The sequence below is a fragment of the Enoplosus armatus genome, chromosome 8 (genome assembly GCF_043641665.1).
Source record: "Enoplosus armatus isolate fEnoArm2 chromosome 8, fEnoArm2.hap1, whole genome shotgun sequence".
Lineage (NCBI taxonomy): Eukaryota > Metazoa > Chordata > Actinopteri > Centrarchiformes > Enoplosidae > Enoplosus > Enoplosus armatus.
In genome coordinates this window covers 24,147,582-24,163,901 of record NC_092187.1, presented here as the reverse complement: position 1 = coordinate 24,163,901, position 16,320 = coordinate 24,147,582, and the positions used below count along the sequence as shown (strand labels likewise).

Genomic DNA, 16,320 nt, shown 5'->3' with positions numbered 1-16,320 from the left:
TATTCACCCTTTTATTACTGCCACAAGGTAAACAGGCTTATAAAGGCCTTTACAAACTAAACACACACACACACACACACACACTCAGTGACAGTCACAGCTCCCTGCTTCTCTATTGAGACATTCAACCCTGAGAGAGACCGAGAGAGGAAGAGGAGGGAGGAGAAAAGGGACGAGAGATGGAACAGGGAAGGGAAACTGAATGCCATGGCAGAAAACACACACACACACACACACACACACACACACACACACACACACACAGTGAATGTCTCTGCACTGATGAATGAGGAGGGCACTCGAGCAGGAGAGCCTGCCACAAAAGAGTCGCATTCAGAGACATAAAAGGTTGTTCAAGAGCGACGTTCAAAAACACAAAAAGGTTAACTTGGAGCACAGGGGGACAGTGTGTGTGTGTGTGTGTGTGTGTGTGTGTGTGTGTGTGTGTGTGTGTGTGTGTTCCCTGTGTTTGTGAAACTTTACAAACATGCTATACATCTATATGTGTGTGTGTGTCATTGTGATGGATTCTCTGCAACAGCAACAAGAAGAAAAACAACATCTCTGAATATACTGATTTATCACTGAGGTTAGCTGCTAAACCAGTTAATCGGTTAGTTAGTAGGGAAAAGGCTGAACAGGTCATCACTGTGAGATGAGGAGAGTTTACCAGCAGCCAACAGACGTCATGTAGTTTCATAAAACAGCAGAGATTAATGTTGGAACCTGAATTCCAGGTGCAGAAATGTCCTCTACGATCCTCATAAACACGCTGATATTTTGAATCCTGAATCATTCTGTTAAGCTCAATTCCTAGAAAACGCTCAAAAGAAGCACGCTTTAAATAGGACTTGAATGTCTTTGCAAAATGTAGAAAACATTCAGGAGACTACGGACAACAATCACTGTGTCCGAAGCCTCCTCATTCACTCCCTACGTGACAGACTGTCAGTGGTTCGCTGTATATTCACACTACCATATCCTCCCTTTACCACCTACTTTTCAAATTGCCACGCACAATAGAAAACAACAGCCAGAGAAAACAATCTTTTGGACGACGATGGCGTTCCAGTAGCAGAAGAGTCAAAGCAGCGCAGCCCGCAGAGAGGAAAGCTGGATACAAACACAGGATGCGTGCGCTTGCTCCAGTATATCTAATAAGTCTTACCTGTCCGAGGTCCAGGGTGACGTTCACCTCGTTGAACTCGGTGCTGCGGGACAGAGGCGGGCTCTGCCACCATCGCTCCGTCCCGTCGATGGCGTTGGTGATGGGATGGGCGCGGTCGCTGTCGCCCTGGCTGCAGATGTCACAGTACTGGCCCTGAGAGGACGGAGGCAGAGATGTATTGAAGATTTAATCTTTAGTTGAGCATGTGATGTTTCAAAAGGCTCTATGACAGGACTCTGTACAGTATCACATCGAAAAGTCGTCTCAGTGAGGACAGCCTTCTCATGAAGACTGATATCAAAGAAGTTTGAATGATTACATATTTCATTAAACGTCACAGAGGACACACAAAAGCTTCCATGTACCCAACGAGAGTCTGCAGGGACTCTCTCCATATATATCTCAATCTTGACAAAAAAAGACTGAATTTCAGGATCTTGCTCGGAGACACTCAGACAGGACAGTGAATAAACACCCGCTGGTTATTGTGGGATTTGACCCTTAAGTCTTTAAGTTACAGTCGAGCCTCTCTAACAGCAGCTCAGTGTTTCAGAGTCGCAGTAAACTTCTATGAAAAGAAGAGATTTCTTTCACAGCTGTTTGTCCCTGAAGCTACCTGGCTCAGGTTTCTTATATTCCAACAGAGAGGTGACTCCTCTCAGGTTACTGCAACAGTGAGGCTCTAGCATGTATTGTACCTCCGCAAGTATGTTTTAATCTGTCCTAAATTTAGTCTGACTGTTGTGCTAAATTTGCTAATATCCTTCCAGAGGATATTAAACTTTAAATCCAGGTTAAAAACTGCCCCGTATTTATGTCTGTTCTTCACTCAGTTCTTTTAAGGTTTCTATTCTTTTAATTTGCATTTTGATGTTTTTATGCTGTTTCTCTTCATGTTTTTAATGCCTTATAATAATAAACGTGCCTTTCCTCGTCTTGCCTGACCACAAACTACATCGACTTTTTCCTAATTCATACATGTTTTAGAGCTTTTCCAACTATTACAGCAACCGTTGATTTGCATTAATCTCAAAACGACAACATGACATTAACATAATGAAACCAGCCATGACGTTCACCAGGATGGACGACATTTTCTCCAACATGTTTCAAGTGTGACTTTCATACTGAAATGAATGGAGACGAATGGCTGTCCGGAAGGTAAGTACTGTAGGCAGGCAAACATGTTCCAAAATCCAAAACACTGTGGCATGCTTTAATAATTAGTGCTTAAGCAGAGGTGGACATGTCCACTTGAAGTGGCCCCTCCACCTCTTTGGTTGCTAAAGCCTCTTCATTCTCAGATAATCCAGTGTGGCTCTCTGACCGTTTAACCCGATCACTGCTGGCTATGTGAGCGTTAGCATAAACTAAACAAGTGTGGACCTGAACAAAAGCCCGGGTCAGGAGATGTTATCGCTGCAGGTCACTGAGGTCAGAGGTCACTGCTCACTATCTGACTCCACCCCCCGACTCGTCTTCTCCTGTCCCACCTCCCACAGATCACCTGTCAATCAACCTTTCCGTTCTCCTGTGGATCTTATACAGCCTCACATTAGTTATCTGCGCACTTCATGTTACAAATCATTCCCAAAATGAGTCATTTGTGTGACAATTTAGTTCCACAGTTTAGTAGTTTGAGTTATTTAATTCTTAACTTTCTCAACACTCTCCACTGACCACTTGGATTGGATTCAGTTTGAGATACGTGGATGTGTTGGCAGAGACTCATTGCTGCCCTGAACAAGAGATTAGTGAGGAGCAAATGAAGCTCAATCGAATGCAGGATGTAGCAGGTTTAGGGCACATTATGAATTGACTGAACAAATAAAGTCATTTTAGAGTATGAATTACTACTCTGAGGTAACAGTTGGCTCTGCAGGTTCTTACTTTTTTTAAATTGGCTGTCTCTCTTCCTCATTCTTCTTTCTATCTTTTCTCTCTCTATTTGTAATTGACTAATTATCTCTTATGTTGTGGGCAGGAAATCACATCCAATCCACAGCTGCATGCAGGGAAATGAAGGTAACCAACCTTTGAAATCATTTCCTACCCAGGTATGTGATTATCTTTACAGAACAAGGCAGGTGTTCGGTGTAGTGAGATGTCTGCTTCTGTATTTCTGCCTCGCTGTCAAACTCTCTCACACTATTTCTTTCTCCTTTTCTCAGTTTTCTTTCACCCGTTCCATCGTCTCTTGTCACTTCCTGTCGAGAGCAAGCACGTCGACAAAAAGGCCGCCTGGAAATGAAGACGTAGAGCACATTCTCCTCTCTCTGCGGGTTACACACTCTTTCATTCAATCGTTTTTCAACTCTCTTCCCCCTTTTCTTTCTTTCCCTCCACCTTTAGGTGAATAAGAACAGTGAGTGAGGAATCCACGTCCTCAGGGCAGAGCCAAAGAGTTACTCAGTCAACACCTGCCACTAACTCTCTTAACATAACGCATGGCTTTTCTCACACTTCCTCTAACTCTTTCCGTGTCTCATGCACTGGGTCAAACTGGCGGAAAACAAACTCAATCTCAAGAACTGTCTCCTGAACAGCAGCTTCAAACTCTTCATCCTAGACTGAGCAGAAATCACCAACGCCAGCTCAGCCTCTTCCCCACATCCACCCTCAGGAGAGGAAATCTAGTTTGCTGATATCTTCTTGGAGAAATTCCAGGTAATTAAGTCTATTGAACAGTCAACAGATATGACTGGCTGCTACTTTTTACTCTCATAGTGCTCCAAATTAACCAAATCACACCCTTCGATTTTTATTTATTTTTATTTTATTGTAAGTTCATCTGTGTCTGGTTACAATATTTCAGGGTACTGAAGTCCTCAAAAAGTGATCAAAATTACTCTTAGACACTTAGACGCCGCCATGCTTTGACCTAAATGCTAACATCAGCATGCTAACATGCTTAAAGTGCAATGGCAGTGCTAAATGGCCATGTACACCATCTTAGTTTAGCATGTTAGCATGCTAACATTTGCTAATTAACAGTAAACACAAAGTACAGCTCAGGCTGATGGGACCACGGACTGAGTGACACAACGACCAGCATGGATAAAAACTATGTTGAGTATGATGATGATGATGATGATGATGATGATGATGAGTATCCTGCTTTTTAAATCCACCCAAAGAGAAAGAAAAACTATTTTAATGAAGACGTCAGTTCACAAAAGTACATGTGTTCTACGCGCTTTGAGAAAAAGGGATTCTTAAACTTTTCTAGTCATTTTCACACACACACACACACACACACACACACACACACACACACACACACACACACACACACACACACACACACATTCCAATCTCCAGTCCTCCTGCTGCTTTTAATTAATAAAAACACTCTCACGTCTTGCTGTCAAATCAAAACAGGATTAACCTCAACACAGAAAAGTGTGTGTGCGTTTTCTAGCTCTGTGTGTGTGTGTGTGTGTGTGTGTGTGTTTGTGTTGTTCAGGGGGTGCAGCAACCCAACAAGTGGGCCGAGCCACAATAGTCCAGCAAAGTGGGCTAAACCTCTTAGCCCGATCACATAATGCACCATTCCTCGAGCTAATGAGCAGATTTCTTTGGCTCATTTTGGAGATTTCCTGAGCTAATTATGCACCAACGCCGCCACTTCAACCAAACTGCTGCGAGCCGGCAGATCAGCGAGAGACTGGATGAAAACTCTGATGGGAGAACATTCGCCCTAATCCTCAGTGTGGAGAGGCTGAAGTGGGTTAATGTGGTCTGGATCACGTCTGCATATGGAGGGAATGAATCTCACAGAACAAATATTTACCAGCTAAGTTAATTACTCAACAAAATCTATAATTATTTCTTCCAACATCAGGTGGGATTAGTTTTTTTCCTGTGTTGCGCGTAAATTAGATTTCATAATAAACAACTTGTCGTTCAGACAGCCTGCTGTTCGTTCTCTGCCTCTACTGATCCATCTCATCTTCATCACGCCAACTTATTCGCATGCCTGTCACTTGTTTTGCAGACATGAGCTAAAACAGAAGTAACACCAGGGTTCCTTTCTGCCTTGTAGTAAGAACGAACATCACCACCAGAGGAAGCAGCACGCTGCTTCTCCGTGATCTCGCGGTAACAGAGCGGATAAACTCGGTCTGATTGGAGGACACGGGTCAGTCACCGCGAGGAATGTGGGGAACAGGTGGGAGAGAGAGAGAGAGAGGGCAATAAGCCTGCATGTTATCGCCCAGAGGGTTGCTTTAATGGTTAACCCGTGAAACTGCAATAATCCTTTGAGTGTTAACTAGTGATACCTGGAGGCTTAATTGTCAAACAACACAATGGGCCTGCTGTTGGTTTTCACAAACTCATCATCACATTAAAAACTCATCTGTAAAACGCACCTAAAGCGCGACGTTTAAAAAACCTCAGCAGTGGCTGAATTTCTGTGTCCACTCTAAGTGAAATGTTGCCTGTCCTTATATAAGTGGCCTCTGTTGCCAAGTCCTACAAAGGAAGCAGTGCATGAAATAATGACTTGGCAGAGCAGTTGGAGATTCATGCACACTGCTGACCCGCTCTGTTCGACTCTCTACTCTGAATGCAGTCAAGTGTGGAGGCCGGCATCCACAGAAGGTCTAACAAACGTGCAGTTCGGTGGCAGGAAACTTTCACAAACTGCTGCAAAACACCTGAATGTCATTAACTTTACTACTTCATTATAAAATGTGAAGATACAAATGTCCTTAACACACAATTAAGTCCTTAAAGTAGACTGATATTAGCAATATTACAGAAATATCATACCTGCAAAATGCAATAAAATAGGATAAAATCACTATAAGTCCCTACAAATATGAAAGGTATGCAAGCTGAGTGTTTAATGCTGCCCTACAGAAACACTTTAGGAGCATCAGCCACCAACTCAGCCACACTCCTGCCCGGAGGACGAACATGTACTAAACTTTTAACAATGCAAAAATGCAATTAAACAGGCTAAAACTCACAGTAACAATGCAGGAATATTACAGGAGTATTGTTGCAGTTTATAGGTTATAAGCACCTATTGAAAGATCATACACATACTATAGGAGTGTTATAACATGACTGGAGGCGATGAAGTCACTTTAACTCGCTGTGGAGCTCCACATGAGCTCCAAGTCCCTGGAGGACTAATCTCGGTGTACTACATTAGAGAGTATCAGTCGATGATGTCTCATATGATGAAGAATATCTCAGGCAATAACAACTCCAGTAGATTCAAGTCCCTGACTCACTGTTAGGCAACACCAGCAGAGTTTGATAAAGTTTTGTCCTGCTCACCTGGATGGTCTGGCTCGGGTCTCCGGACACCGGGCCTCCGACCAGCTTGCAGTACAGGTCGTGCACGGTCCTGCCGGTGTCTTCCTCCCCGCAGGTCGCCGTGGCGGAGATCTTGGTGCCCTCGGCCAGGTTGAAGTAGGGCGGGTGCAGGCTGTATCCGTTCAACCCGTTGGTCGGCAGCTCCTGCGCCGACAAAACGCGGCAGCAGGTCACTAACAGCGGCCACAGCAGCAGCGCGACCCGCGTCTGGACGCGCCGAGCCGGGGAGAGCGCAGCACCGAGCGGCGCCGGGACGCTCGCCATCATCTCCACCTGTTCGCTCGGTCCGATCCGAGCCAAAAAAAAACAAGTCTGAGGAATAAAAGAATCAGAGTTCAAGCAGATAAGAGCCGTTAACTTCTGTAGCAGAGAAGCATTTGGTGGGAAAAGTGTTGCAAACTACAGAAGAAAGAGAGAGGAAGGGGAGTTGTAGTCCTGGAGAGCGCTGCGTCGGGGTTTCTGTCCTCTCTCTCTCTCTCCCTGTCTCTCTCTGTGTCGCTCCACCAGGCACCTAGTCCAACTCAATCTGTAGTCGCCCTCCCCCCCTCCCTCTGTGTTGGCCCGTCCCCAGTGGTTGGAGGAGGGCACAGCTTCTATCAATGCGTGCTGTTTGAATCCCTCTCTAAAGCAATCAGCACGGCTCATTAACTGGCTCAAAAGAAAGAGTTTGGACCCGCAGGTGAATCTGATATACAGTTTATTCCATTTTTAATGGTTTTATGAGGATTTATTTCTCCCTTTGCTCACTTCCTTCCTTCCTCCCTGCTTCCTTTCAATTTCCCTCGTCTCCTTCCTTCTCTAAGTTCCTCCTTCCTTTTCTTCTCTCACCTCCTCTTTTCCTCCCCACCACTCATTACATTTCTTTTCTGTTTTTCTTTACTCTCTCAGTGATTGCAAGAATGTCAAAACTGCACCCACCAAGAGGCAAAACAACAAATGGGAAATCAAACCCCACAAACACAGAGGATGGGCACCCAGGCTGCCCGTCAAACACTCAAACAAATAAAAACAGAGACAGGTGCTCGCGACACACACACACACACACACACACACACACACACACGCGCACACACACAGACACACACACACACACACACACACACACACACACACACACACTCAAAGCACAAAGGCAAAGGAAGGAATCTGACATATGCAGTCATCTGTGGTATTTTATTTGCATAACTTTTATTATTAAGAGTGATACTTCCTCCTACTGTTCTCACTTTTACACTTTGAAGATCCAGATTATATAAAACTGTCGTGATTTCACGGCACTTTAATTTAAAATCTTTAATCAAATATAATGTGGACGAGCGGGCTTGATGTGTTCGAGAAGTAAACGAACACCTTTTTTCCAGAGCTTTCAACCGCATCTCACGGTCTTAATCACAAATTGTCGCATGAGTTAAGTATTAAACTTTGTCAGCTCAGCGGATATATACATATATACAACCACATGTTATTATGTCAAAGGTCAGGTCACATCTGAGAGATGTGGCTGAAAGCTCCAAAAGTAAATGGACCTTGAGTTAAGATTGTTTTGCGTGTAGCATTACACTTTTGCTAAAGCTCCTGCGGGTTGTGTTGACAGTTTGTTAGCATCACAGCTACACAATAAAGGTTTGTTTAGGAGATTCTGCCTTGGTGTAAATGTGTGTGTGTGTGTGTGTGTGTGTGTGTGTGTGTGCTGGTTAGACAATAGGAGACAGTAGGCGGCCTGTCATTCTTCTTCTGTGCTTATAATCTGTCCTCCTCTCACTCTCCGTCGAGCTGTAATCTCGTCTCTCTCCCCGGGAGCTGTCAGACTGTCCCATACAGACCTTTGTCCTCCTGCTGCTGCTGTTGCAGCTGTCAGTGTGCAGGAGACAGACAGAGAGAGAGACAGTGTGTCCACTCAGTATTCCCTCTCGACACACACTCTCTTAAACTCTAAATGGTTCATGTCACTGAAGAAAAGGCTCCGTCCGTCCTTTCCGCTGAGAAACAGACACCAGAATAATCCTCTTTTACTTGAGTTTGGAAACGCCGGGAGCTGCTGTCGTCCTTCTGAATAAGTTGTTCGCCCTCAGTTTCTTTCTCTTTTTACCACCGTGTGTCTGTGGATGTGAGAGCGCGGCTGTTGCGGAGTTGACTTGTTATTCAGCCAACACTAAAGGACATTTTAAAAGCTGTAGCTTGTGATCTACGTTCATTTTCTTGTTCTGTGTTTGCTTCTTCTTCTTCTTCTTCTTCTTCTTCTTCTTCTTCTTCTTGCATCAAGGATGGATTAAAGGGTGCGGAGGCTCCTGGGCACAGTGTCTTCAGAGGCACAGTGTCTGTTAGTCCAGGCATATATTCTAGGGGATGCTGAATCAAAGTAATCTGGGAAATGTAAGAATATTTTAACAGAATTGAGACTGGATGATGAGGCAGCAGGAAAAGCTGGCGCGCACACAAATGGTAAATTATAAAAGTTCATTACAAGAAACTTCAAGAATATCTTGAATGTCAAGGATTTTTTTTTAAACTGGAGGTCTAAAATTAACTATAATATATATATTATTATATAAAGTTTGTATAAATTCAATTAATCAAGTGGAGTATAAGTTATTGATGTTATATAGTGCACATTATATTCACACACACACACACACACACACACTGTGATGGACAGCTGATGTCCTGACCATCTGGAGCAATTTGAGGTTGGGTGTCTTTCTCAAAAACACTTCAACATGTGGACGCTGCGATTAGTGGACGACCCGCTCCACCTCCTGAGGCACAGCCACAGTTATAGATTCAATAAAGTGGAGATTACTGAACAAACGTTTAAACTGCAGAGCTCCAGAAATCACTGCAGGTTTTGTTTTGCAGGATGAGGGAAATGTCAGCTGGTGGGCCGGTCTGTCCGCCACTTTGGTCCCGACTGAAATATCTTAACAACTATTGGATGGATTTCCTAAATATTTGGGACCCACATTCATGTCCCCATCGGGATGAACTGTAAACACTTTGATGAGCTCTTAACTTTTCATCCAGCACCATCATCAGGTCAAAATTTCAATTTCTCCAATACTTTGATTTACGACGAAACATGTGCTAATTAGCTAATTCTAGCATGCCACACTCTAAACCAAGATACCTGCTTAGCGTCTGCAAGTTAGCATTGTCATTGTGCGTATGTTAGCATTTAGCTTGACTTAGCTACTGCCTAAGTACAGTCTTACATGGCTGCAGACTCTTAGTCTTGTGGAAACAAACACAATGCTACTCACAGCAGAACAGGCTCAGGCACATTTTCTGGATATTGTTGAATCAAAGAACTTCAGGTTTGATTTTTGGAAAATAACCCCCCCCCCCCCCCAAAAAAAACCACCCCACTGCACACAATTCTTATACACTTCTAGGGAACACCTGAGCAGCTGTGTGTGTGTGTGTGTGTGTGTTTTCTCATGGACTGTGGAGCACCGCCATCTAATGAAGCTACAGGAACCACTTTAGAAGATGAAAGAGTTTCTCCGCCACACACACACACACACACACACACACACACACACACACACACACACACACAGATAACAGCTGCTCAGGTGAGTCAAAGTAATATTTACAGTCAGGGTTCTTTAGTCAGGCAGGTGAAATTGCTGCCATGTTTGTGTGTTGTCTACACTGTCCAGAGTCCAGAAACCTAACACATCTACTTCCTCCATCGTCAGTGTAACACATGCTGAACTCTGACCTGTGGACCACTGACTGCCTCTCTCTCACACACACACACACACACACACACGGGCAGGGGTCAGTGACCTCCTGTAGTTTAAAGGAGTCTCGAGGCAGTGTGTTAATGCAGCAGAGCTTCATTCACTGACACACGAGAACATTCCACAGGCTGTTTGCAGGCTCACAGGTCACACTGGTGGTTAGTGTGTTCTAGTTCAGGGCTGCACCAATTTTCATTATCGATTAATCAGTTATCATTATGACGATGTCTTCAAATGTCTTGTTTTTTTTTCCAACCAACAGTCCAAAACCCCAAAGATATTCAGTTTATAACTATATGAAACAAACGTTCATGTTTGAGATGCTGGGACAAAGATTCATTTTCTGTCCATCGATTAATTGACTGATAATTTCAGCCCTACTCTGGTCTGCTGAGCGTTCCTCTTAACCTACAGATGAGTTTCTCCAGGCAGGAAAACTTAAACACAACAGCAGAAGAGGATCAGGTGGAGGAGACGTACACGGAGCAGTCTGATGTTGAGAAAGCTCAGTGGAAAGTAAAAGCAGCTGCATTAAATCAGCATCACAGACACAGAAATGCTAATAAATCTGCTAGCTTTTGTTGCTCTTCTTTTAATTAAATGGTGTTTAGCAAATACAGCGGTACTTTAGCACCACTATGTGCTAAGGAGTGTGGCTTAATTGATAAACAGGTTTGACCAACATGAACAGATAGTGGGCTCAGTGCGGTTTACACTCTTATACTCAGTGTTAATGGGTGAGCCTTGGAGGCGGCCAGGGTAACTGTTTCTCCCCCTGCTTTCAGTTTTTATGCTAAATTTAGCCAATAATCTCCCAGCTTTTGCTCCAACACTTGGAAAGAAGGCAAATAAGAATATTTCACAACATGTTGAGCTAGTCTTTTAACCTAACTCAGCTAACAGAGACGGGTTCAACACTTAAATGGTTGTCCTCCTCAGCAGCTCAGTCTTAGTTTCTGTCTGTGTGTTGTACCTGCACAAAGGTCACAGTGACCTTGACCTGTGTTGTAATGTGAGCGAGAGTCCTGTCTTCTTTGACTGTTAGTAAAGCCGAACACAATGCAGGTTCTGTCGCTGACACATCTCTCTGCTGACAGACAACTGCCCACGTGCTAAATGAACCTATCATCATGAAAGCTACATGCTCCAATGAGGTTTCTACTGCACAGAAGTTTTGGACGGGTGGACAAACTGTTGTTCGTCAAGACATAGTTCCAGCGCGTAAGTCCCCCTAAAACATCCCATTGCTATTTCTACGTTCTTGTTTGTGTTGCGATTAAATAAACAAGATACATATCAATGGTGGGCATATTTTTGAAACTTTGGACAGAGCTAGGCTAGCTGTTTCCCCCCTGCTTCCAGTCATGATGCTAAGCTAATGCTCTGTGTTTTAATAATCTGCCTTCATCTGGTTAAAATGAGCTTGTGAGCACAGTAAGATGCAAAGAGGAGGCCTGGTGGCCGACATGTCAGACGAAGAGAGGAGCAGGAGACTCAGAATAATGTGTACCAACAAGTGCTGAAGGAAAACAGACGAGCAGCAAAAAGAAACGGAGAGCCGTTAAATGGAGTCCCGTCATCGTCCAACAGAGAGGAGAAGAAGGAGCCGAGAGAAAAAACTCTGAGAAGAGAGAGACAAACAAAGAGAGAGGAAGAAAGAGGGCTCGTCGTTTCACCTCACTAATCCTCTCGTTCTCGCCGCCTTTCTTCCTGCACTCTATAACTAATCTACTTCCTGGTTACCAAGGAGACCAAAGGCGAAGTGAGGGATAGGCCACTTGTTGTCGTGGCAACTGCTAACTGTTCCATTAATTGAAACCACTTACCCCCTGCTGGTCCCTACACACACACACACACACACACACACACACACACACACACACAAAAGCAAAGGAGAAGTGTGGCTGAGAAATGCAGCCTCAAGGACACCAGTGTATCCTTTGCAGCCCTCAGTATCCCATAATCCATTGCTAGGGGGTCAACTTTTTAATGTGGCATTCAGGTGAATCCTCAACTCGAAGAATCACAAGTTATCACATCGTATTTACCAGGTTTTTACATTCAGGTGGTCAATAACTACTAAATATTGACTTTTACAAGTCTGGTGAATTTACACTTTAAACACAAAAGCACCACATATTTAAAAAAGAGATCAATAGTCCAGTAGAGCAAATGTAAAAAATATGGATTTCGTGCATCAGAAAATTAAAGTATTGAGTGAAAAGTTTCATCGGTAAATATTCCCAATCAAAGAGCCACTGCAGGAGGTAAATAACGGAAGCCAGGCGTGAAGTCCTGGTTCCACTGTCCTTTCTGATACTGCCATAGGGGGCGCTAAAGTGCACTATTTCCTACTTCTACGGTTTTAAACGTCACCACCAACTTGGCATCATCAAACTCTCAGTTTATGACGGGTGTTTACACTTTGTTGGCAGTTTGTGGGCAACTTCTCGTGTGAAAAAGTATTTTTCCAAGTCGACAAGGAGCACTCGAATAAGATAAGATAGTACTTCATCTATCCAGAGGGAAATTGTTGTGCAGCAGTTGCAGTACAAAGTAGGAAATAGTGCAAATATAAACAAAATCTAAGGATAAAAAAACCAAACTAACGCAAAAATCTACACAGTGCCCGATATGCAAACTGGTGAATTGTAGGGTGCAAATCCAAAAATAAGGAGGATGAAATCTTTTTCCTCCACCCAGAAACAGCAGAACAATAAACAAAGTGCACATTTTTCTTCTTCGTCTGCCTCCACTTTTAATTTAATAACTAATTTGTCCAGTATGGACAGCTGTCATTTGGACAGGAGAGGAACTGCTTTCATTCATAACTTGTTGGAACATAGCTGAACTTATTTTAGTCAACCAGGTGAACAATAACTGACGTGTCTGAGCCCATTTATATCATTGTTCTTGAAAAGCTCGATTTTCACCATTCACACTAAAACACAAGAGGATTGTTTCAGATTCGTGAATGATTTCGAAAAGCTCAGCTTCGGGGTATAAAGAACGTTGCATAGGGTACAACTCTGGGGAGTTATCACAGGGACAGTCTAAGACCAAGTGGCCTTAATGTGGAAGGTTTTAATACTCAGTTGGCTCAGTGTGAATAGAGCCCAACTTGACAGGTAAATGGTGTTTTCAAATTGGTGCACATTAGTGAAGGTGTAAGCTCAGAGCAGCTGCTTCCTGTCCTCACCCTGTAGTGAAAACCAGACGCTTCTATCTAAATCCATCTGTTAGGATCTGCCTTCAGTCAAAACTGTTCTTAATGCTGTTATCATCACATGCTACACACACACACACACACACACACACACACCCACACAATTCATGCTTCCCTCTCTTGCAGCCACAACTTCAGTATATTCAGATGATAACAGTATTGAGTAAATACTGTTTGTCTATTCCCAGCATTCCTCAGATCCTCTGCCTCCCAGATTGGATCAGATAGGCCTTTGAGACACACACACACACACACACACACACACACACACACACACAAATGTCACACACAGTGCTGGGGGCGGATATGTTTGAAGTGCTGTGGGCCGGGGAGGGGATGTTTGGGGTTGACAGCGGACTAAAGCGTGTGTGTGTGTGTGTGTGTGTGTGTGTGTGTGTGTGTGTGTGAGGCAGGTACCTACATGCCCTCTTCTTTGTCTTCTTCAATAAGATCCTTCAAACCACACACACTCCTGGTGGGCCTTCTCCCTCTCCCTCTCTTTTGTCCCTGGTATGAGTTTGCGCTGCCTTAAAGAAAAGATCCGACCCTCCGTTCAACACTTCAGACCACCATCATGTCCGAATGTTCACTTTGTACAGAAGAATTATCCAAATCTAATGGGGAGATTATAACTATACTAAGTATAAGTGAGGATTCATTTAACTTTAAGCTGCAGCCTCCATCCAGTCTGACTTTCCTCCCGTCTCTCTCATCAGTGTCTCTTTCACCTCCGCTCCCTTCATGGAGCTCCACTACTTTGAAGTCTGCTGGCGTCGGAAAGAGGACAAAGAGACACAAAGAGACGAGCCGGGCAGCTTCTAGGAGACGGACAAAGGGACGAACGAGAGAGATGGAAAGATAGAGAGGGGAAGAAAAAGAGTGAGTAGTAAGATGAGGAGAGGAAAGAGAGCTGAACAAAACCAAAAGCAGGACGTGAAGAGAAACTGTAAGATAACAATAACTGTAGGGTCAAATAAAAGCTTTTATATTCAGCTGATGAAGTTACTCAGTGTTTTATTTATGTTTTTTATTAGAAATATTCACTTAAATGTAATCTGAGTTTTAGCTGACACCTAGTGGCGTTTACAAGAACTGCAGTTGTGAAAAGTGTGTGAAAAGTATGCAGGGGGCCAGGTGAGGGGCTTCCCTCCCTTCATGTTAAGATCATTGTTTGGCGAGCTGCGACTCGCCGGGTGCAACAGCACGCATGTTTACCATTTCATGTGTGTGTGTGTGTGTGTGTGTGTGTGTGTGTGTGTGTGTGTGTGTGTGTTACACGGATCCTTAAATACACTACAAAAGCGGGAACCTTTGAAGCACGTGAACACACTATTATTGATAAGGATCTTTATCCATCCGACAATTCAATGGTGGAATGTAACTAAGTACATTTACTCAAGTACTGTACTTAAGTACAAATTCAAGGTACTTGTACTTTACTTGAGTATTTCCATTTTATGCAACTTTATACTTCTATTCCACTACATCTCAGAGGCAAATAATGCTTTTAATACTTTTTACTCCACCACACATATCTGACAGCTTTAGCTACTAGTTACTTTTCATATTACAATAGTTCAAACCCTTCCTGTATCTCCAAATTTGGCGATTGTGAATTTGAATGTTTCTGATGAAGAGTTCCTTTATGTGTTGAGAACTTCCTCGGATCAGCTGGAAAATGCAGCGTCACAAAGCTGAACAGCTCATGAAAAGTTGAACTTTTTAGAGATGCGACGCTACAAACACACACTGATCTTATAGAATATGATGCATCGCTGTAGATGAAACTAGCCAACAGGACGTTTACTTTGAATACTTATAGTATACTTTGCTGATAATACTCATGTAAGGTTTTGAATGCAGGACCTTTACTTGTAGTGGAGCATTTTCACAGTGTGGTATGAAAATACTTTTACCGAAGTAAAGGACCTGAATACTTCTGCTGCAACAATTTTGTCAGATGGTGTAAAATTAGAGGCTCACAGGGCCACGCATGGCTGTTACATATCATTCTCACGTGGCTGTTGTTTTTAGTTTCTAGTTTTTCTCACGCCAGACAGGTTTGCGGCAGCTAACGGTTAGTAATTTGTCCATAAACGGGAAGTGATGCAATTAAAATACACTGGCTGGAGCCTGTCATTTCACCTGAGAAAGAGGGGGGAATGAAAGACCACTGAGGAGATGAGAGCTGGTTACCTATTAACAAGAGCTGCAAGCGTTAAATCATAATCTGCACCATGCTTTAGAATCTCTCTTTGTTCTTTTAGTTTGTTTTCTGAGCATTAAACTATAAAACTGCATCAGGCACCAGACACACATCCAGTTTGGACTCTCGTTCAGTGAGCAACAAGCCCACAGCAGTTTCTATTGGCCGGACGTGCAGATGAACAGGTCACATTTCAGCGTTTGTGACCTGAACAGAGCGCTTTGCAACACTTTGAGTGGCCGCAAATGGAAGGTGAACCTAATATTGCCATACCTGGGTGCACAGTCCAACCAGGCCTGCTGGGAAAAGGCGAGGGAACGAGGGGGGGGGGGGGGGGGGGGCGATGAAGACGATGATGACATACCTCTTATCTGCTCGGCTACTCCCCTGTAGGAAAAAAAGAGGGAGAATGTGTGGGAACAATGCAGCGAAGCAGCAGTTGATGACAGCTATCATTGAGGCTGTGTGAGGTTAAAGACGCCCTGAAACCACTCTCACACACACCGCTGCACCGTCACCTCCACACTGTGCTTAGCCTAAATGACCACTGTAGCCTCCCCATGCCTCCACCTTGCCCTGTTATTCCCACATTGACCTCTATTTCATCTGCTGGCTCATTCTTTGAAAGCCAGATGGTGCAGAGAGT

At 43.7% G+C, this 16,320-nt stretch overlaps 1 protein-coding gene across 1 annotated transcript in view; it reads right to left on the bottom strand.

Moving 5' to 3' along the window:
* lama5 (laminin, alpha 5) overlaps positions 1-6,763 on the bottom strand; it is an 85,403-nt gene extending 78,640 nt beyond the window's left edge. The window contains exons 1-2 of the mRNA XM_070909902.1: positions 6,461-6,763; positions 1,169-1,321 (exon numbers count right to left, since the gene is read on the bottom strand). Coding sequence (XP_070766003.1) covers positions 1,169-1,321; positions 6,461-6,763 — 456 coding nt within the window. The remainder of the gene's footprint in view (positions 1-1,168; positions 1,322-6,460) is intronic.
* Positions 6,764-16,320: the final 9,557 nt, after the last annotated feature.